General features: G+C 54.7%; 1 protein-coding gene across 1 annotated transcript in view; it reads left to right on the top strand.

Annotated features, from left to right (window-relative positions):
- The window catches only part of LAMA5 (laminin subunit alpha 5), an 88584-nt gene that overhangs the window by 64610 nt on the left and 2295 nt on the right, over positions 1 to 21679 (top strand). Inside the window, 50 exon segments of the mRNA XM_036395462.1 lie at positions 130 to 331; positions 715 to 841; positions 1424 to 1563; positions 2311 to 2426; positions 2801 to 3012; positions 3117 to 3321; positions 3450 to 3594; positions 4104 to 4244; positions 4600 to 4761; positions 4914 to 5015; positions 5101 to 5184; positions 5842 to 6072; positions 6500 to 6613; positions 6887 to 7014; positions 7214 to 7294; positions 7668 to 7882; positions 8551 to 8651; positions 9551 to 9731; positions 10530 to 10648; positions 10650 to 10674; positions 10753 to 10904; positions 10994 to 11104; positions 11962 to 12073; positions 12586 to 12756; positions 13568 to 13764; positions 13850 to 13966; positions 14043 to 14197; positions 14413 to 14554; positions 14780 to 14882; positions 14967 to 15080; positions 15195 to 15374; positions 15752 to 15894; positions 16081 to 16257; positions 16495 to 16631; positions 16711 to 16864; positions 16947 to 17080; positions 17178 to 17340; positions 17778 to 17906; positions 18102 to 18253; positions 18634 to 18766; positions 19041 to 19181; positions 19366 to 19496; positions 19580 to 19747; positions 19840 to 19972; positions 20089 to 20246; positions 20365 to 20551; positions 20812 to 20964; positions 21081 to 21240; positions 21328 to 21458; positions 21558 to 21648. Of these exon segments, the coding sequence (XP_036251355.1) occupies positions 130 to 331; positions 715 to 841; positions 1424 to 1563; positions 2311 to 2426; positions 2801 to 3012; positions 3117 to 3321; positions 3450 to 3594; positions 4104 to 4244; positions 4600 to 4761; positions 4914 to 5015; positions 5101 to 5184; positions 5842 to 6072; positions 6500 to 6613; positions 6887 to 7014; positions 7214 to 7294; positions 7668 to 7882; positions 8551 to 8651; positions 9551 to 9731; positions 10530 to 10648; positions 10650 to 10674; positions 10753 to 10904; positions 10994 to 11104; positions 11962 to 12073; positions 12586 to 12756; positions 13568 to 13764; positions 13850 to 13966; positions 14043 to 14197; positions 14413 to 14554; positions 14780 to 14882; positions 14967 to 15080; positions 15195 to 15374; positions 15752 to 15894; positions 16081 to 16257; positions 16495 to 16631; positions 16711 to 16864; positions 16947 to 17080; positions 17178 to 17340; positions 17778 to 17906; positions 18102 to 18253; positions 18634 to 18766; positions 19041 to 19181; positions 19366 to 19496; positions 19580 to 19747; positions 19840 to 19972; positions 20089 to 20246; positions 20365 to 20551; positions 20812 to 20964; positions 21081 to 21240; positions 21328 to 21458; positions 21558 to 21648 (7160 nt within the window).

Raw genomic sequence — 21679 nt, forward strand, 5'->3', positions numbered from 1 at the left:
CCCCAGGGGTGCTGGCAGTGAGCTCTCCTCAGCAGGCACACCTTGTAACCCACCAGCAGTCACAGGCACGCTTCCCTCCTCTCTTTCTCTCTGGACATACTCACATCCTGCTTACTCCTTGTTTTCCAGCAGCTCCTGTGTCCCCTCAAGGTTCCTGAAGCTTTCTCAGTCAATCATTTTGGAGGGCGCCCAGGCTCTGCCCATTCCCCCAGAGGTGCCCCTGGCCCAGGCTGTCCATGTGGCTCCATCTGGGGTGCCAGTGGAGCCTGCTCCTCGTCCTCCCACAGCCATGGACCCCACTGCAGAGCTCATCCTCCTGCAGTCCCCACAGGTAGGAGCACAGTCAAGGGTTGGGCTGGTTTGCTGGTGCTGTGACACTGCACCACTCGGGCAGGGAGAAATTTTCCTTACCTGTTGATTAATGCTTTATCAATTAGCATTTTCAGAATTTAATCTGAGCTTTAAACTTCTCCCTGAACCTGTAATTCCTGTGGACTCACCTGTCTTGACTTTATCCAACTTTGTTTGGTTCCTGGGATCCCAGGAAAAGCTTTTCAGGTGGCAGCATTAGAGGGGAGAGCGTGTGGAGGCACGGGGGGCTGGATTCACTGAATTCCCAACACCTGGCAGCTGTGCAGTAATTCAGGGACATGCCAGCTGTGGGTGCAGGTGTCAGGTGTGGGTTTTTGTCTGTGTTCTCCCGTGCTGGGGCAGGCTGCAGTGGTGTTCACCAGCAGGATCCAGAGCCTGGGACGCTACGCCTTCATCCTGCACCTGTACCAGCCCAGCCACCCCAGCTTCCCCGTGGAGGTGCTCATCAATGGAGGGCGCATCTGGCAAGGTGAGAGCAGCAGGGACCTGGGCAACTGCTGGCTGGCAGGAGCCCTGGGAGCTTTCCATGCCAGGGGATGACTGTGGTCTCTTTAGGGATTGCAAAAATGAAGGAAGGCTGACTTACCCCTTCCAAACTGGGAGGATGGGATGGGTGTCACAGACCATCTTTTATGAAAAATCCTTTCTTTAGGATTTTTTCTCCTGAGAAGCTGAGAGGCCTCAGGAACAAAATGGAAACAATGGTTATCTGCTGCTGTGGAATGCAACAGGTGCATCTGTGATTGGCCCATGTGGTTGTTTCTAATTAATGGCCAATCACAGTCCAGCTGGCTCGGACTCTCTGTCCAAGACAGAAGCTTTTGTTATTCATTCTTTCTTTTCTATTCTTAGCTAGCCTTCTGATGAAATCCTTTCTTCTATTCCTTTAGTATAGTTTTAATGTAATATAAATCATAAAATAATGAATCAAGCCTTCTGAAACATGGAGTCAGATCCTCGTCTCTTCCCTCATCCTAAGGCCCCTGTGAACACGGTCACAGGATGGGGACTCAAGGGACAGGTGGGACAAACACATTTGTTGTCTTTTCAGGTCAGACCAATGCAAGTTTCTGCCCCCATGGCTACGGGTGTCGGAGCCTGGTGGTTTCTGAGGACCAAACCATCCTGGATGTCACTGACAATGATCTGACGGTGGTGGTTCGAGTGCCAGAGGGCAAGCAGCTGTGGCTGGTGAGCCTCTCTCCAGGAAGCTCCCACAGCATGCTGGACAGAGGGCTTTTCACTGGATTTTTGTCACTGTGTGAGCTCAGGAATGTTCCCCACCATCACTCATCTCTGAGCTACCCGAGAACTTGCCAAGTCTCCAACCTTAGTGGAGGAGATTCTGCCCTTGGGGGCAGAATTTACCAGGGGCAACTTCTGTATATGACATTGTCCTTCCTTGTCTGGTTTTGATATCAAAACCAGGCAGAAATTGAAGCTGTTATTTTGCATACATAGTTTGTGATAATCCAGAATAAGCCTTATTCCTGCTCTAGCAATATTTTAAACCTGTGTAATACTGTTTGTTCAGGCAGGCCTCATCATGAGAGGAGGTAGCCCTTGTTATTCTCAGGCAGCAGGACTAGAAGGTTGACCAAAATGGGGATAAAATGGCTGAAAGACAATTGGAGCCCAGGTGCCTTCATGTGTAGAAATTTCAGATGATAAAGACTGCCTCCCTGCTGTGCTCTGGGGATATTCTGCCTGGTTTTAGTCCAGTGGATTTGTGCTGTTCCTCGTGTGGAGCTTTAGGTTAAATGTACCCTGAGGGACAGACCCCAGTGGAGAGGTGGCTCCTGGTCTGTGCAGTACTTGGTGTGTTGTGTTCTGTCCCAGCAAGGCACGGAAGCCTAAAGGTGCATTTGCACTTTGGAGTCATTTTAGATGGTGCTTGTCTGTCTGAGCTGGCTCACCCAGCTCACCCTTGCTTTGCAGGATTACATCCTTGTGGTGCCTGAGGACAGCTACACCCCCCAGTACCTGCAGGAGGAACCCCTGGACAAGTCCTATGATTTCATCAGCAGCTGTGGCATCAACAGCTTCTACATCAAGTGAGATGCTTGGCATTGGGTGCCCACAAGCTGCACACTCCTCAGGGAGCAGCAGCCCTTCCCTTCTGTATGGCAGGCCAGGGGCGGGTTGAGATTTTCCTTCTGCTGCCCAGACATGGATATTCAGGAGCTCTCAGTGTCACAGGACTCTCCCTCCCACTAAGCCCCCATGGCTGCAGGAGATGCTGGATTTGGGGTGGTGTGGAGGCTGTGGGTCCCACTAAGCCCCCGTGGCTGCAGGAGATGCTGGATTTGGGGTGATGTGGAGGCTGTGGGTCCCACTAAGCCCCCGTGGCTGCAGGAGATGCTGGATTTGGGGTGGTGGGGAGGCTGTGGGGACGTGCAGCACTGACCCCTCCTGCCTCCCCCTGCAGCCCCAGCACGTCCTCGAGGTTCTGCCGTGACTCTGCCATCTCCCTGTCCCTCTTCTACAACGACGGGGCGCAGCCGTGCGGCTGCCACGAGGCGGGGGCACGGGGCAGCCAGTGCCAGCCCCTCGGGGGACAGTGTCCCTGCAGGCCCAACGTCATCGGCCGCCAGTGCTCCCGCTGTGCCACCGGCTACTGGGGCTTCCCCAACTGCAGGCGTGAGTTCCCCCCTCTGCCTCCCCTGCTCTGTGTCCATTCCTCACACTGGCCTTGGCTCCTGGGTCTGGCTCACCCAAACCCAGCCTTTTTCTGCCCCTCGCAGCCTGCGACTGTGGGACGCGTCTGTGTGATGAGGTGACAGGGCAGTGCATCTGCCCTCCCCACACCCTGAAGCCTGAGTGTGTTGTCTGTGAGCCCCAGACCTTCGGCTGCCACCCCCTGATCGGCTGTGAGGACTGCAACTGCTCCCGGCCCGGCGTGCAGGAGCTGACAGAGCCGGGCTGCGACGTGCACAGTGGGCAGTGCAGGTGGGGCAGCCTTGTTCTGGCACTGGGGACATCTGGGCTCCCTGCTAGAGTCCCCTGCTGGGACACCTTGTGCAGAAATGTGCAGAAAGGAGGTGGGGAAAGCTCTGAAAGCTCTTGTGTCCCCCCAGGTGCAAGCCCAACATCATCGGGCGGCAGTGTGACCTCTGTGCCCCTGGCTACTACCACTACCCTGAGTGCAGGCGCTGTGACTGCCACCAGGCTGGCACCCAGGCCAGCGTGTGTGACCCCGTCACGGGGCAGTGTCACTGCAAGGTCAGTCCCCAGTGCCTCCATGTGGTGCTTTTCTCCTTGGCTTGACTCCAGCTCTGGCAGGGGGTGGCAGAGGCTGTGCATGCCCAGCCTGCCCCGTGGGGTGGTGGGTTCAGAGCACCCTGAGAAGCTCTTCTCTCCTCATCCTTCCTGGCCATGAAGTTTCACTCCTTGGGCTGTCTCTGGAGGAGATGGCCAGTCTGAGTCCAGCCCTGTGTCAGAGCTGGTTGCAGTGGGAGCTGTCAGCCCTATTGGCTCCTGGCTCCATGGCAGCAGAGTAACTCAAACAGCTTCTGAGCTGCCCTGCTCCAGCCTCTTTGTAGGGCTTACAAGTGCTTTCTCTAGGTGAATTTAATGTTTGGTGGGTGCTGCTAAAGCAGACCTGTTTGGGGGACTGCTTTAACATCTTCCAGCACCACAGCACTTTGCTTTGATCACTCAGCCAGCCATCCCTGTCCTCCACTGAGGCCTTGAGAGAAACCGCTGACACTTGAGCTTTGCTTATCTTTCAGGAAAATGTGGAGGGCCCAAGGTGTGACCAGTGCCGCCTGGGGACATTTTCTTTGGATGCCACCAACCCCAAGGGCTGCACCAAGTGTTTCTGCTTCGGTGCCACCGACCGCTGCCGCAGCGCCGAGAAGCACCGAGCTGAGGTGAGAGGGGCTGGGGCCACCAGAGCCTGCAGGTCAGGTGTGTCCCATCCACCTGGCTCCCTGCTGCCCTCGGGTCTCTGTGCTGCATTAATCCTACTGAGGATACACCATGAGGAGGGTTATCTTTGACTCCCTGTGCCCATCTCCTGCTTTCAGCCCCTTTTCCTGGTCTCTGGGGTCTCATGTGCTGGGCGGGGGTGATGATCAGCTTTCCTGTGGCTTCATCGGGATGCATGTGAGGTGTGAGCCTGTTACTCCCCTTTCTGCTGCTCTGGGATCTGTTCTTCTGGAGCATCAACACACAGATACTTTCTGTAACTCCACTAGAAGACCCAGAGTTGCTCTTCCCCTCCAGTTTGTCGACATGAACGGGTGGCTCTTGCTGAGCAATGACCGCCACGAGGTGCCAACAGCTCTGAGCCCACGGGAGCTGCTCGTCACTGCTGACCTCAAAAACCTCCCAGATGCCTACCAGGAGCTCTACTGGCTTGCACCCAGCTCCTACCTTGGGGACCAGGTAAGAGAATGGGGAACCACCCTGATCCCACCTGCAGACACTGCTCACACTGCAGTTGAGCACAGTTGATGGCCACTTGAGCACGGCCATCTCTGAGTTGTCTCAGTGCTGTGGACTTGCAGGAATGTGTGGGATTTGTCTCTCTCCCTCAGGTTTCCTCCTATGGAGGGCACCTTCGCTACGAGCTGCACTCCAACCCTCGCAGGGGTGACGTGTTCATTCCCATGGAGTCCCGGCCAGATGTGATCCTCAAGGTGCAGCCCGAGAAATGCCCTGGTGCCCCCTGCTAATGCAGGAGCAGGGTGAGGTGATGTCTGACACCTTCCTTGCTTTTCCCAGGGAAATCAGATGAGCATCATGTTTCTGGAAGGTGCCTACCCGTCCCCAGGGGAGGCACATCAAGGCCAGCTGCAGCTGGTGGAGGTGAGTTTGCACACACAAGTGAAGTGTTCAGATAACGCAGGAAAGGACAAGACTGTCACAGTCGTATTTTCTGAAAAATTCCTTTGCCCAGATTTTCTCTTGGGAAGCTGAGAAGCCTCAGAGAAAAAGGAAAACAAATTCTTATGTCATTTGCTTCTCCTGTGTTGTGCTCACATGTGGAATGTGTTTGGAGATTGTTTATCCAACAGGTGATTGTTTCATTGGTTTCATGTGAATTGTTTTGACTCATTGGCCAATCAGTGCCAAGCTGTGTTGAGGCTCTGGAAAGAGTCATGAGTTTTCATTATTATCTTTTTAGCCTTCCATAAGTATCCTTTCTGTATTCCTTAGTATAGTTTAGTATAGCATTCTTTTATATAATATAGTATCATAAAATAATAAATTAGCCTTCTAAGAATATGGGGTCAGATTCAGCATTCCTTCCTTCATCTGGGGAACCCAGCAAATAGAATACAAGACCTAATGCAGATGGAGGGAGAGGTGCTTGGAGCTCAGAATTTTAGGTTTTAGGCTCAGAATTTTAGGCTCTTTCACCCATGCAAAGGGGAAAGATTCCAGCAGCAGGGATGTGGAGGCTGGGCTGGATGTTCAGATGTTTGTGCTTCCTGCCAGTAATGCCAGGTTTTCTCCCGCCAGGGGAACTTCAGGCACACAGAGACTCACAACCCTGTGTCCAGAGAGGAGCTGATGATGGTGCTGGCAAACCTGGAGCAGCTGCAGATCCGGGCACTCTTCTCCCAGCTCTCTTCCTCTGTGTCCCTGCGCCGTGTGGTGCTGGAGATGGCCACAGACACAGCCACGGGTGTCCGTGCCAGCAACGTGGAGCTGTGCCTCTGCCCAGCTAACTACCAGGGGGACTCCTGCCAGGTGAGGGGGAGTGGACAGGCTGTTCCAGTCAGAGGGGTCCGATAGTCATGTTTTGGGTGCCAGCTGCCTCCAAGCTGGCTCTTGAGGGCTTCAGTTGTCTTGTTCCAAAGGAAGGAACATTTCCCCATCACAACACTGTTCACTTGTGAGAGGTGCAGATGTTCCATCTGCCTTCTTGGAAGGGACGTGATGGGGAAATCATTCAGGTGTTGCAGTACCTTGGAATGGGTCCTTCTCTCTGGCCAATTCTCTCCTGGTTAAAAGGAGCAAGAAGGAACTGTGCTGAAAAATCTTCATCTTTGCTTATAATCTTTTCTCCATCAGTACAACCCAGTGGAATTCTGTCATGGAAACTCATTTAGTTTCTTTGCTTTTCCCAAAAGTATCAGGCTGTTTTTCAGACCTCTGCCTTTTTCTGTCTCCTCAGGAATGTGCTCCAGGTTACTACAGGGACACCAAAGGGCTCTTCCTGGGAAAATGCATCCCCTGCCATTGCAATGGCCACTCAGATCAGTGCCTGCCAGGCTCTGGGATATGCCTTGTAAGTAAACAGTGGAGCAGTGTGATATTTTGGAGTTAGGAGGTCTGTAGCATGTGATTCAAAAGCTCTTTACAAACTGACTAGGCTGGCAGAACCATGCCTGAGTTGGAGCATGGGCTTCACTGCTTCAGTGGTGACCCTGCTCAGGGTCAGCTTAGGGTGCAGGGCAGCTCTGGGAGAGAGGAAGGACTGAGGCATCCTGATGGGGAGTTTTTAGTGCATCCACCATTCTTGTTGTCAGTGCTGAGCCTAGGATTTGCCTTTTCCTTGCAGAACTGCCAGCACAACACAGAAGGAGACCACTGTGAGCGATGCAAGGACGGCTACATGGGCAGCCCCTCTGCCCAGGAACCCCTGCACTGTGTTGGGTGCCCATGCCCTCTTTCAGTTGCCTCCAACAAGTAAGCACCCCAGGATGGGATTGCCTGTTTGGCCTCACTGTTTAACCACTGGAACCAGGGCAGGTGTCCCAATGCCAGCCTTGTCCTTGTCCCCAAAGGCCTCTTACCTGAGGCCCCAGCAGCCCACAAGGAGTGACCAGCTCCTCTGGCACCACATCAGGAGTAACTGCTCCTCCCTGTGTCCCCATTCTCATTTCAGTTTTGCTGTTGGCTGTGTCCACAAGGGATCCAACATGCAGTGCCTCTGCAAGCCGGGCTATGCTGGACCAAACTGTGAGCGGTAAGGGGGGTGGCACCCGTGTTTGGGGGGCTCACTAACCTGTGCAGACACTGCTGTGGCAGAGCAGTTTTCTCCTTGAAGACTGCAGCAGAAACAGCTGCTTTGTTCTGGCAGCCTTTCCTTCAGTCCTCTTCAGCCTGCAAATGCCCAGCTGCTGAAATTCTGTTACTGTGGGTGTATGACTTAGGTGTGCTTTGCCTTGACTTGCAGCCTGTGATGCAGGCACCTTTCTGAGGTATCCCAAGGCAAAACACAGAGTGCTTTGAGATCCCTGAGGGTTGCAGCAGTTACAAGTGTTGGATGCTCACGCCGTTCCAGTTGTGCAACTCCAGGCTGCAGGATCCTCACTGTGTTGTGACTTGTGTTTCCCCAGGTGTGCCCCGGGATACTTTGGCAACCCGTTGGTGATTGGCAGCTCGTGCCAGCCCTGTGACTGCAGCGGGAACACGGATCCCAACATGCTGTTCAGCAGCTGTGACCCGCTGACGGGCGCCTGCTCGGGCTGCATGCACCACACGGCCGGCGCGCGCTGCGAGCTCTGCGCGCCCGGCTACCACGGGGACGCCGTGCTGGCCAAGAACTGCACCCGTGAGTGGGCAGCCAGCCCAGGGGCAGGGCGAAACGGGAGGGTGCCCATTCCCAGCACTCGTCTCCCTCTGAGGAGCAGCAGCCCAAATGCAGCTTGTAAAAGGGGTCGCGTGTCGCTGACGTATTTTATGAAAATCCTTTCGCTAGGATTTTTCTCCTGAGAAGCCTCAGAAAAGAAATGTAAACAGTAACTATCTGATGGCTGTGGAATGTGGTCTGGAGGTGGTTTACCAGCAGGGGCATCTTTGATTGGTCTCATGGGGATTGTTTTTAATTAATGGCCAATCACAGCCAGCTGTGTCGGACTCACTGAGTCTGTCACAAGATTTTGTTACTCATTCCTTTCTAGCTTTCTGATGCCTCCTTTCTCTTTCTTTAGTATAGTTTTAATATATAATTTTCTTTTAATATAATATATATCATAAAATAATAAATCAGCCTTCGGAAACATGGGGTCAAGATTTTCATCTCTTCCCTTGACCTGGGGACCCTCAAACACTACCAGAGTCATGGGCATAAGTTGTTGTGAGAAGCAGACCCAAGAGGAGAGAGGCTCTGTCTTAACTTTGATAGATAAGGGGGAAAGAGCAGTTTTGCTGTTAGCAGTAAGTGTTGTGAGTGGCTGACAGGCTCTTCAGTTTAATACTGGATGTATTTTTCCCTGGCAGAGTGCAACTGTTCACCTTGTGGGACTGACTCCTGCCATCCACAAACTGGCCAGTGCTTCTGCAAGACTGGAGTGACCGGCCCGCACTGTGACCGCTGCGAGGTGAGGCTCACCTGGGCCCTGGGGTGGTGCCTGTCCTTGCCATGGGGATGGGGGGCAGCCCTGGTGTGTCATCCCCCAGGCCTGTGAGCCTAGCAGGGCTGGCTGCCAGCTGGTGAAGGCTGAACTTGCATGAGTACATGGCAAAAGCTATTAAAGATCTGGCAGCAAGCAGTGCAGGCAGCATTCCAGTAAAGTGGCATCATTTGTGAAGCTGCAGTAAACCCCATTTTGCTGAGTGCATCCATCTTGGGCAAGGACAAGTTCACGGGGCAGTGCTGTGGCACGCCTGTGCTCTCACTGCAGCTCCACATCTTTACCATGCTGCTTTGAATTTTGTGGCGCTCAAAACACACCTGGAAAGGAAAAGGGGATCCCCCATCACTGACCCAGGAGAGAGGCACACTTGCTGACCTGTCAAGTTTAAGTGGTTTATATGACCTGACCTTGTTCATACAAGTCAAGGAGAGAGGAGGAGTTCCCTCTAAATCCCACGGCATCAGTAGTCTTTGTATTCCAATAACAAATCAACTAAGTCTACACCGTGTAAAACTTAACCTTAGTTTTATGTTTATTTCCTGATGTTTTCCTGTAAATCAACCAGAAATTAAGAATGAGCTTGCCTTTAGATTTCTTAAATAAAAACAGAAATAAACTAAACCAAAATAAATTAAAAACAAACAAAAAATTCTCACCCTCCCCTAAATAAGATAATTAAAAACCTATATATATATATCTATATATATATATATATATATCAGACAATTCCTGATGCAACAGTGAGTAAAGCCATTGGCTAGGATATGAGGAGGACTTTTATTTTCTCCCCGTTGTCCTTTAGATGGGAAAAAAAAAAAAAACAACCCAAAACCCAAGGGTATCCATGTCCTGCTTTTCCCTAGGAGGGCTACTACGGCTTTGAGGGCTGCTCGGGCTGCCGGAGGTGTGACTGCGACGTGGGCGCCGTGGGCAGCAGCTGCCACCTGCAGAGCGGCCAGTGCAGCTGCCTGCCCGGGGTCAGCGGCTCCCGCTGCCACCAGTGTGCCCCGGGCTACTGGGGCTTCGGCCAGGGCGGCTGCACAAGTGAGTGAGTGTGGGTAGGAATGCGGGTTTTTGTGAAACGGAGTGAGTGGCACGACTGTCTTTTGTTTCTTCGGAAAGGAAAGAAGCTTAGAAGTTTGTCTTCTTAATTAAGTAAAAAAAGAAAAGGCATCTCACAGGCCTAAAAGACTTCACTTTAAACTTAAGGATGGGTAATTAGACAAAAGCCAAAAAGTTTTGCTTGGGCAATTTGCTAGAAAAAGAAGAGAACAAAGAAACTAATTGCTTTTGTGAGGTGTTTGTTTTACTAGGAGCAAGAACTTCCTGCACCTAAATAGGTTTTTCTCTGTAAGGAATTTGTTATTTTGCCTTTTATTAAACCTTTTTCCTTCCAACACTCCAGCAAAAGCCATTCTGCTAATTTTATGCCTCCAAAGGTAGCTGAGCTATCTTAAGTGAAAAACAGACCTCCAAAAGCTTATAGTACCTAGCTCAAAGAAGCTCCTATTACTAGTGTGGGGTCCCAGCCAGGGGCACTGGGACAGGGCTGTGCTGCTGGTCCAGTTGTTGGAGGGAGAAAACAGCTGGCAGCTGTCTGAGGGACCCTGCTTTGCACAGGGAACCCCCAGCAGCAGCGTGTGGATGGGCACAGCTGGAATAAAACCTCTCCTTCCCCTCTCCCCAGAGTGGTAAAAGCCCAAATGATTCTCTGTTTCTCATTCCTGCAGAGTGTGAGTGCAGAGAGGGCTCCTGTGACCCCCTGCACTGGGGAGTGCAATGCCCCAGCGTGCTCCAGAGTGGTAAAAGCCCCAAATGATTCTCTGTTTCTCGTTCCTGCAGAGTGTGAGTGCAGAGGGGGCTCCTGTGACCCCCGCACCGGGGAGTGCACGTGCCCCAGCGGGCTCACGGGGAAGCAGTGCGACGTCTGCCTGCGCCAGCACGAGGTCCTGGTGGCCAACAGGCCCCGACAGCGTCAAGTGTGAAGGTCTGTGTGCCCCTGTCCTGGGGAAGGAGGGGAGGGGAGCCCGGGAGAGGGCCTGTGCTGACTGCTGTGTCCCTGCAGTGTGTGACAGCTGTGTCCTGCTCCTGCTGGAGGACCTGCAGAGCATCGAGATGTCCTTCCCGGCCATCCGCGGCCAGCTGGTCACCCTCAACGCCAGCTCCATCGCCTGGGCTCGCCTCCACGGCCTCAACGGCACCATTCTGGCCATTGCTGTATGTGGAAGGCTTCACATCACCTTCTGCCCCTGTTTCCTGGCCTACTGGCCTGATTTAGCCTCTTTTTTTAATTTTTTTTTCCCTAGAACCAGCTCCGTGAGTACCACAGAGCCATGAGCAGGGTCAGGCAAAGGGCTGATGAGCTGGAGGATGAGAACATGGATCTCACACAGGACCTGAACGCGCTGCAGCACAAAGTAGGGCATTTCTCCATCTTTCTTTGCCAGAGCACAAGTCCCCCTTTTACCAAAATGAGGGTTTTGAAGCCTGTGAGGAGCCTAGTTCAGGAAGGTTGGGTCTCCTGCTTGACCAGAACTAAGTTGCAGTGTTAAGTGCTCAAACTGGATTACCTGCTTTCCTTCCATGGAGAGCTGTGAAACATTTCATAATACTGATAGTTTTTCTTGATTTACTGCTTGCTTTTGAGGTGGCTCCAACTTTAAGCAGTAAAAATAAATTCAATCAAATATCATCTCTAGAAGGGACATACAAGTAAGGAAACAAAACATCTGGGTCCATCATGGATGCAATCAATATTGTCTAAAACCTAACAGTCGCATCTTCAGAGAATGGATAAACTGAGCAAGATTTAATTTCAATTGATTTGTTTTATAAACTGCCTGCTTCTAATCAGGGAGGGGGAAAAATCTCTACTTGATGACATACCTCCCCAGACAGCTGCAAAGACAAACTGCCCTGTGTGTACCAGACAGCCAGACTGCAGCCCCCTGTCACTTGATCAGGACCCAGGTGTGCCTGGCTCCAGGCTTTGGGGCTTTCCTTCTGTTAAGAGCACAGAACAGTGCTGAACTCTGTGGTGTTGGGATTGTTCCAGCATCCAGAGCCTGTTGCATTGGAGCTGTATTTAATGCTTGTGCTTCTCTGAAGGTGCTAAATAAGATCATCCTTCGGTACATTGTGGGACAGGCTCCTTCAAGGACCTCACAAACAACACATTCCCAGGCCTTGTGTGCCTTTTGGGAACAACAGTCCCACTGACAAATGACATAAAATATCATCTTATACTTGAACTATGCCATTGTTTTTGTGGTAGATGACCATGACTCACAGAGAAGCGGTTCGTGTTGAGCAGCACACGAGGGACATGTACCAGAGGGGGGAACAGCTCCTGCTGCACATCCAGAGCATCCAGAGGGGCATTGCAGGTATGTCAAGAAGGGTCTTCACTTTGAGGTTTTTTCCCCATGTGATATGCCAAGTAATGCAGTGCTCAGAGAATGCCATGGAGAGAACAAAGAAAACAAAAAATCAAAGGAAGAGCCCTGCAAAATCCCAGCTTTTACCCTGACCAGCCTTATTCTGAGTCTCAGCTGCTTGGCTAAACATAAGTCTGGGGAAAAACAAATTAAACTTCCACAAATGTTACTAAAATGCATAAAACACGGGCAGTCTGCACTGCAGCTTCAGGAGAGATTGAGCAAAGCAGAGTGGCTGGATCTTGGACAAGAGGTAAAGCCACAGAAAGATGCTCAGGATGTAACATCTGTTACTGCTAGTGGCCAAGGAGGCTGAAACCTGGGGCAGTGCCTCTGGGTGGTCTCAAGCAGTTTGTTGTCCGAGTGCTGCCTGAAAGCCGTCAGTGCTTTGTGAGGAGAGCCTCAGGGAGCTGTGAAGGCCCTGGTTTGGTCAGTCTGATGGGGTGTGGGTTTCCCTGCAGAGCTGGTGCGGCAGATGGCCAGGTTCGGGGCAGAGAACGCCAGCACCACGTCCGGAGAGGAGTTCCGGCAGAAGCTGGCCGAGGTGGAAAGGATGCTGAGGGAGATGAAGGAGAGGAGCCTGGGAGCCCAGGAGGAGCTGGCAAGGCGTGAGCACGAGGAGGCTAAGAAGTGTGAGTTCAACTTGATGGCTGCCCAGGTCCTGCTGGGTCTGGCTTGGAGCCCACTGCACATCATGGTCGTGTTTAGAGAGTGCTGTTAAGGACCAGGCACCCCCAGCCATTTTTGTAGGAGTTACAAAGTCCCCTGTGACACTCCAACAGGATAATTTGTGGTTCCTTTTCCCTTAAGGCAAATTTCAGAGCAGAACTAAGTGGGTAGTTCTGTTTGATGAACAAAAATGACAACACTTAGAACCAGGAATCACCGTTATTATGTGATGTATTCACATCACACATGGATGGGAATAAGTCACACCATGTTTCTTCCTTTTTGCTGTTCCCATAGAGTAACTACAGCAGCCAGCTCCCACAGTAGCTCTGCTGTCCTGAGGGCATCCTTGCAGGAGTGAGAGCAGTGAGCCCAACCAGGGATGCTCTCACTGCAGGACAAGAACACTTCTGATTAACAAGCCTTGGCAAAGCATAACTCAGTAGCTGAAAGCTGGAATTATAAACTGACTCTTGTGGGAAATAAGTAATTTTTCACAGTGGAAGTAATCAAGGCCTCAGGTCCATCACCTGGATCTTTTCAGGCATGGCTTGGTGTCTTTGAAAGAGATCCCATCTCTCTGAGGGTTTGTAGACAGTCATGGACAAGATCCTGTGCCGTCTAGGCTGAAGAGGAGGGAGGGAGGGATGGGGAAGATGGTCACTTCTGGCCTTGATATGTGCCAAGACCAGAGCCAGGCTTTGAGGCAGCCAGGCACAGAAAGAGTGTTCAACAGAGGAAGAGGAATTAGCGAGAGTTCTCCCCCCTGTGCAGTGCTGCATCGTGTGAAGAGCGAGCTGCACGCCCGCTGGCAGTCCAACCAGGACCTGCTGAGCAGCATCCAGGAGAGGCTGGCCCAGCACAGCTCCCAGCTCATGGATCTGAGAGATGCCCTCAACGAGGCTGTGAACAAAACCAGGCAGACAGAGGAGCTCAACAGCCTGAACCGAAACAACCTGGAGGAGACTCAGGTAGACCTTCTCCAGGGTCCTGGCCATGGGGTGAGGGGGGCTGTCCCAGCCCTGCTGCTCCCTAACCCTGGGTCTTTGTGTCCAGCAAAAGAGCCAGGAGCTCCAGAAGCAGCTTGCACTGGTGCAGGAGACCCTGCAGATGGCCAAGGACGCCCTTGCTCAGGTCTCTGACTTCCTGCAGATGATGGAGCGTGCCAAGGAGGTGAGTGGCAGAGGCACTCTGGCGTGGGCAGAGGGAGAGCTGTGGCAGCCCTCAGCAGTGACACGTGTCCTTGCAGGCGTACGAGAAGCTGGCAGCCCTGCTGGATGGGGCCAAGCTGCCCCTGACCGAGCGGGTGAAGAAGTTCTCCCCGGCCAGCAGCAAGATCCCCATGGTGGAGCAGGCAGAGGAGCACGCCCGGCTCCTGGATGAGCTCGCAAGGAACCTGTCTGGGTGAGGCACTGTCCTGAGCCTCACTGGTCAGGCTGTCTGCTGCCAGAGCTGGGGATGGGAAGCTGCAGCCCCACCGTGTCAGGGAACAGCGGGGTGTCACCTCCAGAGTTACACTGGAGCACACATTGTGCTGAGCAGCACAGAGGGGTTTGTCTGTGAGGGCATGGGCAAGAGCCTGTTTTCCATGGACTTGATGGCTTCATCTTCCAACACAGCATCATCCAGGACACAAACCAGGATGGCTTTATCCAGAGGGCAGTCAATGCCTCCAATGCCTACGCCAGCATCATTGAAGCTGTGAGGAAAGCAGAGCAAGCAGCCCACGATGCTGACAAGGCAGCCAGCGAGGCCCTGATGGTACGTGCTGTGGGGAGCCCTGTGAGATGGGCAAAAAACAAACTCCCTTCCCTCTGACAGGAGGACACTGTGCTCTGTGCCTGAGAGCAGAGTCTGCCACAGCTGGGGCCACACTCAGTGTTTGGGTCTCCCTGTCACACCCCACTGCAGCTGTCTGAACGAGCATTTTTGTGTGCAGCCAGAGCCCTGAATCCTTCCTCAGAGTCTCCCATCCTTGTTTCACAGAATGTCATATCAGAAAACCTTGGGGCCACCTCCAGAACGCTGAAGAGGAACAGCAGCAGCCTGGAGGAGGCTGCAAGGAGACAGCAGAGCAAACTCAATGGGGGTGAGAGAGGCTCCTGGTAGGATCTGCTGTCCTTTGGGCTGGACTGAGCTCCAGCAAACAGCATGTGCCTTTCTTTAATTGCAGCTATTAAAGGCACTCTGCAGACAGCAAAGGACAAGCTGGCTGATCTCCGTGTGAAGAAGGAGCAGCTCCTGACCCAGCTGCAGTCTGTGCAGGACATGCTGGGCAGGGAGCAAGGTTTGTTCTGGGGTGGCTGGACTGATTCTCTGCTCCCTTCTTCGTGCACTGACTGTGATCCAAGGTGCTTCCTCCCTGCTCCTGGACACCTCAGAGATATTTCTTTCTTTGCAGAGGACACAAAGGACACAATCCAGAATGCCAAAGCAGCTGCTACTGAGGCCAACGAAACAGCTGCAAGAGTGGAGGATGCCCTGAGCACCATGAAGAAGAACCTGGATGAGTGGAAAGATCAGTATGGAGGCCTCCGAAATGAAGACCTGAACCAGGCAGTCCAGGATGCCAGGAAATCTGGTGAGTGCTGAGCCTGGCGTGCCACAGGGTGAGTCTGATAGGAGCCACTGCATGCACAGATGTCCCCAGAGTATTTTTGAAAGCTGTGCTTTGCAACTCCAGGTCAACAGCAGAGGGAGGTAGCCAGTCCTGGATGCTTTAAGTCCTGGCCCTTTTTTTTTCCTCTCCTGCAATGTCTGTATCACCTCTAGCTTTACTGCAGGAGGTTGCATGCACTGGAGCATTCTCAGACCCCCTCAAGGATGATGGATTTAGGGGGATCTCTCTCTGACTGTCCCAGCTACCACTGCTTTGACTTGCATTTCTCAACCTGCCTGACCTTTGCATTTCCCTTCCTTGCTAACCTCCAAAACTCTTGGCTCCTCTTCCAACCCCAGTGTCCAGCCTGGAGAGCACCATTCCCCTGCTGCTGGAGAAGCTGAGCAGCCTGGAGAACAGGAGGAACAAAAATGCCACCGTGTCAGAGAACATCGTGAGGATCCGGCAGCTCATCACGCAGGCGAGGAACGCTGCCAGCAAGGTGAGGCTGAGGGTTGGGCTGGGGGCCTGGGCTTGGAGGAGGGCTTACCTGAGGGTGGCATGCAAAGGGGAGAGTGTTTGGGGCCACTAGGCAGGGTCTCTTTCTCATGGGATTTGATAGAACTGGCAGTGACCAGGCAGGTGGCAGTGGGCTCAGTGCCACGGGGTTGGATTTGTCTCCCTACAGGTGAAAGTGCCCATGAAATTCAATGGCAGCTCAGGGGTGCAGGTCCGGATGCCCAGCAATCTGCAGGATTTAGCTGCCTACACATCCCTCAAATTCTACATCCAAAACCCCGAGCCCAGGAGCCAGCAGGACGAGGCAGAGGAGGGGCGGTTCGTGTTGTACCTGGGCAGCCAAGAGGTGAGATGGGGCCAGAGGGTGATGGAGCCCTTTTTGCATCAGTGATGTCCATGCCTGGACATCAGCCTCTCACCTGGTCCCTGAATATCTTTGTGGGGGACACAAAGCCCCTGGATGCAACCATCAGCCTGGGTTGTGGAATAGGGGCTGTTTGTCCAGTGCAGCCCTGGGAGCATCAGGGAGAGCTCCTGCCTGTCCCAAATGCCAACATGTGACCCTGTCTCTCCCTGAGTTCAGGCCACTGGAGACTACCTGGGCATTGTGCTCAAGGACCGCAGAGTGCATTGGATCTACAAACTGGGAGATGAGGAACCAACCTCCCTGAGTGTTGATGAGGATATTGGAGAGCAGTTTGTCACCATCAGCATCAACAGGTGGGGCCTTTCCTCAGGGGAGGGCAGGGTTTGCTCCTTTGGGGTGTCCCTTAATCTTGACCATCCCTCCCTGCTGCAGGATCCTGCAGTACGGGCACATGTCGGTGATCGTGGAGAGGCAGAGGGTGCACGAGATCAAGGGAGACAGCGTGGCCAAGGGAGAGCAGGGGCTGCTCAACCTGGACCCACGCAGCGTGGTCTTCTACGTGGGGGGCTACCCCTCTAGCTTCACGGTGAGGCAGGCAGCAGGGAGGGGGCTTCAGGAGACTCTCACAGGAGGGGAAACACTGTTTAAGTGTTGTGTTTAACCCCCAGCCTCCTCCTGCCTTGCGCTATCCCAACTACCGCGGGTGTCTGGAGCTGGACACGCTGAACGAGGAGGTGGTGAGCCTGTACAACTTCCAGCACACCTTCGAGCTGGACACGGCTGCCGAGAAACCCTGCGCCAGGTGGGCACTGCGGGACCAGCCCTGCCCTGGGGCACTCAGCTCAGCCCTGCTTGCTCCATGCCTTGGGATGATGCCTCTTGCTGTGTGTGTGTCCCAGGTCCAAGTCCACGGGAGACCCCTGGCTCACGGACGGCTCCTACTTCGACGGCAGCGGCTACGCCGAGATCAGGTTTGAGAGCCAGTTCGGCACCACCAAGCGCTTCGAGCAGGAGATCCGCGTGGTCTCCTACAACGGCATCATCTTCTTCCTGGAGAACCAGGCAGGTGCTTGCTGCCCTGGGGAGCCTTCAGCCCTCAGTGGACAGCCCCAGTTCACAGGTGTTCCCAGTTCAGGACACTTGGGAGAGGAGGGCTTTGAGGATCTCAGGGCTGCTTGGAGCAGGATTTCAGCACTGTTGTTAAAAGCCATGAGAGGACTGGACCCAAACCTCACAGCAGTCACTTGGCTGGTGCTGGAGGGGCTCCCCAGAACTTGGGCCAGGGTTCACTGAGGCAGGCAGTGCTGCAAGGAGCATTTCCAGCTGGCAGTGTTATCCCTGTGCCACAGCACAGGGCTGCTGATTGAAAATAAATCCCAAATAACTGTGACCAGGGCACTGGAAGTGGGACCTGCTCCCAGCAGTGCTAAAGGGCAGGTGGGCTCAGTGCCACAGCTGCATCCTGGGCACCTGCTGAGTGTCCATCCTGCCTCCCCCAGGGTCAATTTCTGTGTCTGGCCATCCGGGATGGGAAGCTGGCTCTTTACTATGATTTCAGCTCTGGCCTGGAGATGGCAAAACCGAGCAACTCCTCGTCCCTCACCATCAGCAGCGCCACAAACAAAGCGGTAAGAGGTAACGGGGCTCTCTTGGAGGGAGGGCTCCTCATCCAGGGTGGGGAGGCACATGGACCTTTGTTTTTGAGGGGGGCAGAGCTGCAGGAAGTTTTTTGACTTGAGACATTAACTTGACACTTTGTCTTGCCCTCTGTGATGGACCTAACTGCCCCAGACTGACGGATCATTTCTCTGTTCTCTCTGCAGATCCAAATTTTCCTCCTCAAAATGAATAACAAGAAGCGCATCCTAGTGCGGGTGGAGCGCCTCACCATCTTTGTGGTGGAGCAGGAGAACTCCCTGGAGAATGCTGTCTCCTACTACCTGGGGGGTGTGCCCCCAGCTGTGCTGCCCCCCAGGTGGGTCCAGCCTGCAATGGGGTGGGACAGCATGTTCCCCTTGAGTCCCTGGTGATGGCCCTGGCCCTTTCTCAGCCACATCCAGGGCTGTTGGAACCCTGCTGAAACTGGGGGGGAAGTTTTCTCTCCCTGTCCATCATCCTGAGCTTTTAGGGATGGTAGCTTTTCCATCTCTGGTGAGGGATGAAGTGCTGGTGGGTGTCACCAAGTCCTCCTTTGCCATGCTGTGTGCTTTGGAGCAGCCTTGACACTGGAAATACCCATGACCATCACAGTTCATTCCCAGGCACTTTGCTTGAAAGAGCTGCGGGGCCAGATCCTGCCCAGGGCTGTGTCCTGCCTGGGGCTGTGCTTGTTAACACTGTCTGCTTCTCCGGCAGTTTGAAATCTCTCTTCCCCACGGGTGGGCCCATCCGGGGCTGCATGAAGGGTTTGAAGGCTCTTGGCAAATACGTGGACCTGAAGCGCATGAGCACCGTGGGCGTCAGCTACGGGTGCACCTCGGACCTCCTGGTGAGCACAGAGCCCTGGCAGCCTGGCCAGCCTGCTGGGGAAGGGTCTGCAGGGAAAGGGAGCAGGACAGGCCCCATCTCCCCTCATTCACACAGAAACAAGCATAAACCTCCCACATCCTCAGTGTAAAGGGGTCGTCATGAGGTGCTTGCTCCACATGCTTGGCCATAGCAACAGCCAGAGCCAGCAAGGAAGCAGAGCTCCTCACTCATGTCCCAGTGCCCCAGCCAGGCCAGGCCAGGCTCCCACCTTGCCTCTGTGCTGTCTCTCACAGGTTGCTCGCTCAGTCAGTGTCCATGGCCACGGCTATCTGACCCTGGCTCTGACAGATGTGCCAGGGCTGAGGGACTTCTACAGCGGCTTCAGCTTCCAGACAAGCCAGCCTGAGGGGCTGCTCTACCGCCACTCCACCCAGGTGGGCACCTGCAGGCCCCCAGATATGCCAGCAGTGGGGCTGCTGGGGAGGGTGCTGCTTCCCCTTGGGAAAGAAGGGATTTTGATGGGGCCACGATGTGGATCTGCAGTGAGATCTGCACCCTGAGCTCCTGGAGGGCAGTGGGGTTCAGCTGCTGAGCTGCTGGGTGATGCTTTTTCTGCAGGAGGGGACGTGCCAGGTGTCCCTCCAGAGGGGCCAGCTGGCCTTGAACCTGCTGGGAAGCGAAGTCATCACTGACAGTGCCTATGCAGATGGCAGGGCTCACTACGTGGCCTTCTACAGCGATGCCCGTGGGTACGTGTGCTGCTGTGGGTGCCGTTGGGGGCCGGGCTGCCCACAGCCACGGGGTCCTGCTGAGCCCCTGCTGCCACCCCCAGGGTCAGGCTGTACGTGGATGACGAGCTGCAGGACAGCAGGACGGGCGCCAGGCACAGCCGGCGGCAGCGGCGCCAGGAACAGCGCCGGCTCTTCCAGCTCGGGGGCTCCCCGGAGCCAGGGGCCCTCAGCAACCTCAGCGGCTGCATCGGGAACGTCTTTGTCAAACGGTGAGTGACACCATGCCCCTTCCACACAGCAGGGCCCAGCCCCTTCCCACCTCCCAGATGGTCTGACAGGGACCTTTTCTCCCCGTGTGTAGGATGTCAGAGCCGCAGATGGTGGTGGACCTGCAGCAGAACGTGGAGAGCATCAATGTCACCATGAGCTGTCCCGTGGGCGAGCAGTCGCAGCAGCTCAGAGTCACTCCGAAGAAGGACAGGCGGAAACCCAAGGTACCAGCTGCTGCCAGAACTCCCCACATCCCCCTCCTCATCCTCCTCAGGTGCTCAGCTCTGCTGGCAGGGCAGGGATGCTCCCCTCACTCCATTCCCTGGTGCACACTGTGTAGGTGCCAGGCAAGCCAGCGCCCAAGGGCCGCCGCCACGACCAGGACGGGCTGTGCCAGCTGCACCCCCAGCCCCGCACAGCCAGGGGCTCCTCCCGCTTCGGGGGGACCCCGAGCAGCCGCTGGGAGTTTGATGAGATCCCAGCCTCCTTTGGGTGGAGGTGAGCCTGGCCCTGTGCCCACCCCATGCAATCCTGGCCCTGGGATCATGGCCTGGAAGCACATGTGCCGTGCAGTTGCAGGAGAGCCGGGTGCTCCCATCACTCTCTGTCCCTGCAGGTCCCATTTCTCCCTGGAGGTGAAGCTGAACTCCTCCAGTGGGCTGCTGTTCTACGTGGCAGGCGAGCGGGGCTCCTCCATGGCTCTCTTTGTGTCCAACGGGCGCTTTGTTTTCCTGGTGGAGCTCGGCAGGCGCCGGCTGCGCATCCGCAGCAGGGACAAGTACCGTGACCGCCGGTGGCACACGGTGAGCAGCGGGGCACAGGCTCAGCTGCACCTCCCTGAGCCACATCAATGCCCCTGCAAGGGCTGGCTCCCTGCAGCCCTGCTCTGGGTGCTGCTTCTCGATTGCACATCCCTACTGTTCCCTTGCTGTTCCCTGCAGTTCCAGGGGAGCAAAGGGAACAGCAAAATCACAGCTGGGGCTGGCTGAACCTCTGAGCTGAGGCCTCCCTTTGCTGGGGCTCCTCCCAACCCAGTCTTGGCACTGACCTTTGCTCCTTGCAGGTCTTCTTCAGCAGAGACCAGAGCCGGGCCCAGCTGGTTATTGATGGGCTGCGAGCCCAGGGTGCTGCAGTGGCCACCACAGGGCTCTTCGTGGCCCAGAGCCCCTTGTATGTGGGGGGGCTTCCAGCTGGAAAAGCCAAGGCTCACATACCGGTAAGGGCTTGGCGGCCCCATGGCATCACCCCCTCTCAACCTCTTCCCAGTCCCATGGCAGCACCTGGTGCCTCCCAGCTTTTGCCCCTTCTGTGCTCAGTGGCCTCTCTCCACAGGCTGCATCAGCCTCCAGCTTTGATGGCTGCCTGAGGAACCCCCAGCTGGACGGGAGGCCCCTGGGTCCCCCCTCACGCGCTTTTGGGGTGACGCCGTGCTACGAGGGCGTGCTGGAGAGCGGCGTCTTCTTCACCACGGATGGCGGCTCCATCACCTTAGGTACCTCACTGTGGGCTGGGACTAGGAGGGTCACATTCCATGGGAATGCCCTTGGTCCTGTCCTCACCAATGGCATTTCTGTTCCAGCTGATGCAGTGATGACTGAGCAGGACTTGGAGGTGACACTGGAGGTGCGTCCCCGCAGTGCCTCTGGCCTCATCTTCCACATCGGCACGAGGAGAAGCCACCATCTCCTGCTCTACATGGAGGACACCAAGGTACTGGGAGGGGGGCTTCCCCACAGGTTCCAGAGGGAGTGGGTGTCTGCTGCCTGTCCCTCTCAGCTCTCCAGCTCTGATGGGTTTCTCTCACCCCAGGTCACTGTGACAGCAGGCGTTGGGGCTGATGAGTTCTCGGCGTCGGTGACGAGCCCAGCTCTCTGCGACGGGCAGTGGCACACCATTGCAGGTGAGGTGACAGCTCCCCTGCTTCTGTGGCT

The sequence above is a fragment of the Molothrus ater genome, chromosome 17 (genome assembly GCF_012460135.2).
Source record: "Molothrus ater isolate BHLD 08-10-18 breed brown headed cowbird chromosome 17, BPBGC_Mater_1.1, whole genome shotgun sequence".
NCBI classification, from domain to species: domain Eukaryota; kingdom Metazoa; phylum Chordata; class Aves; order Passeriformes; family Icteridae; genus Molothrus; species Molothrus ater.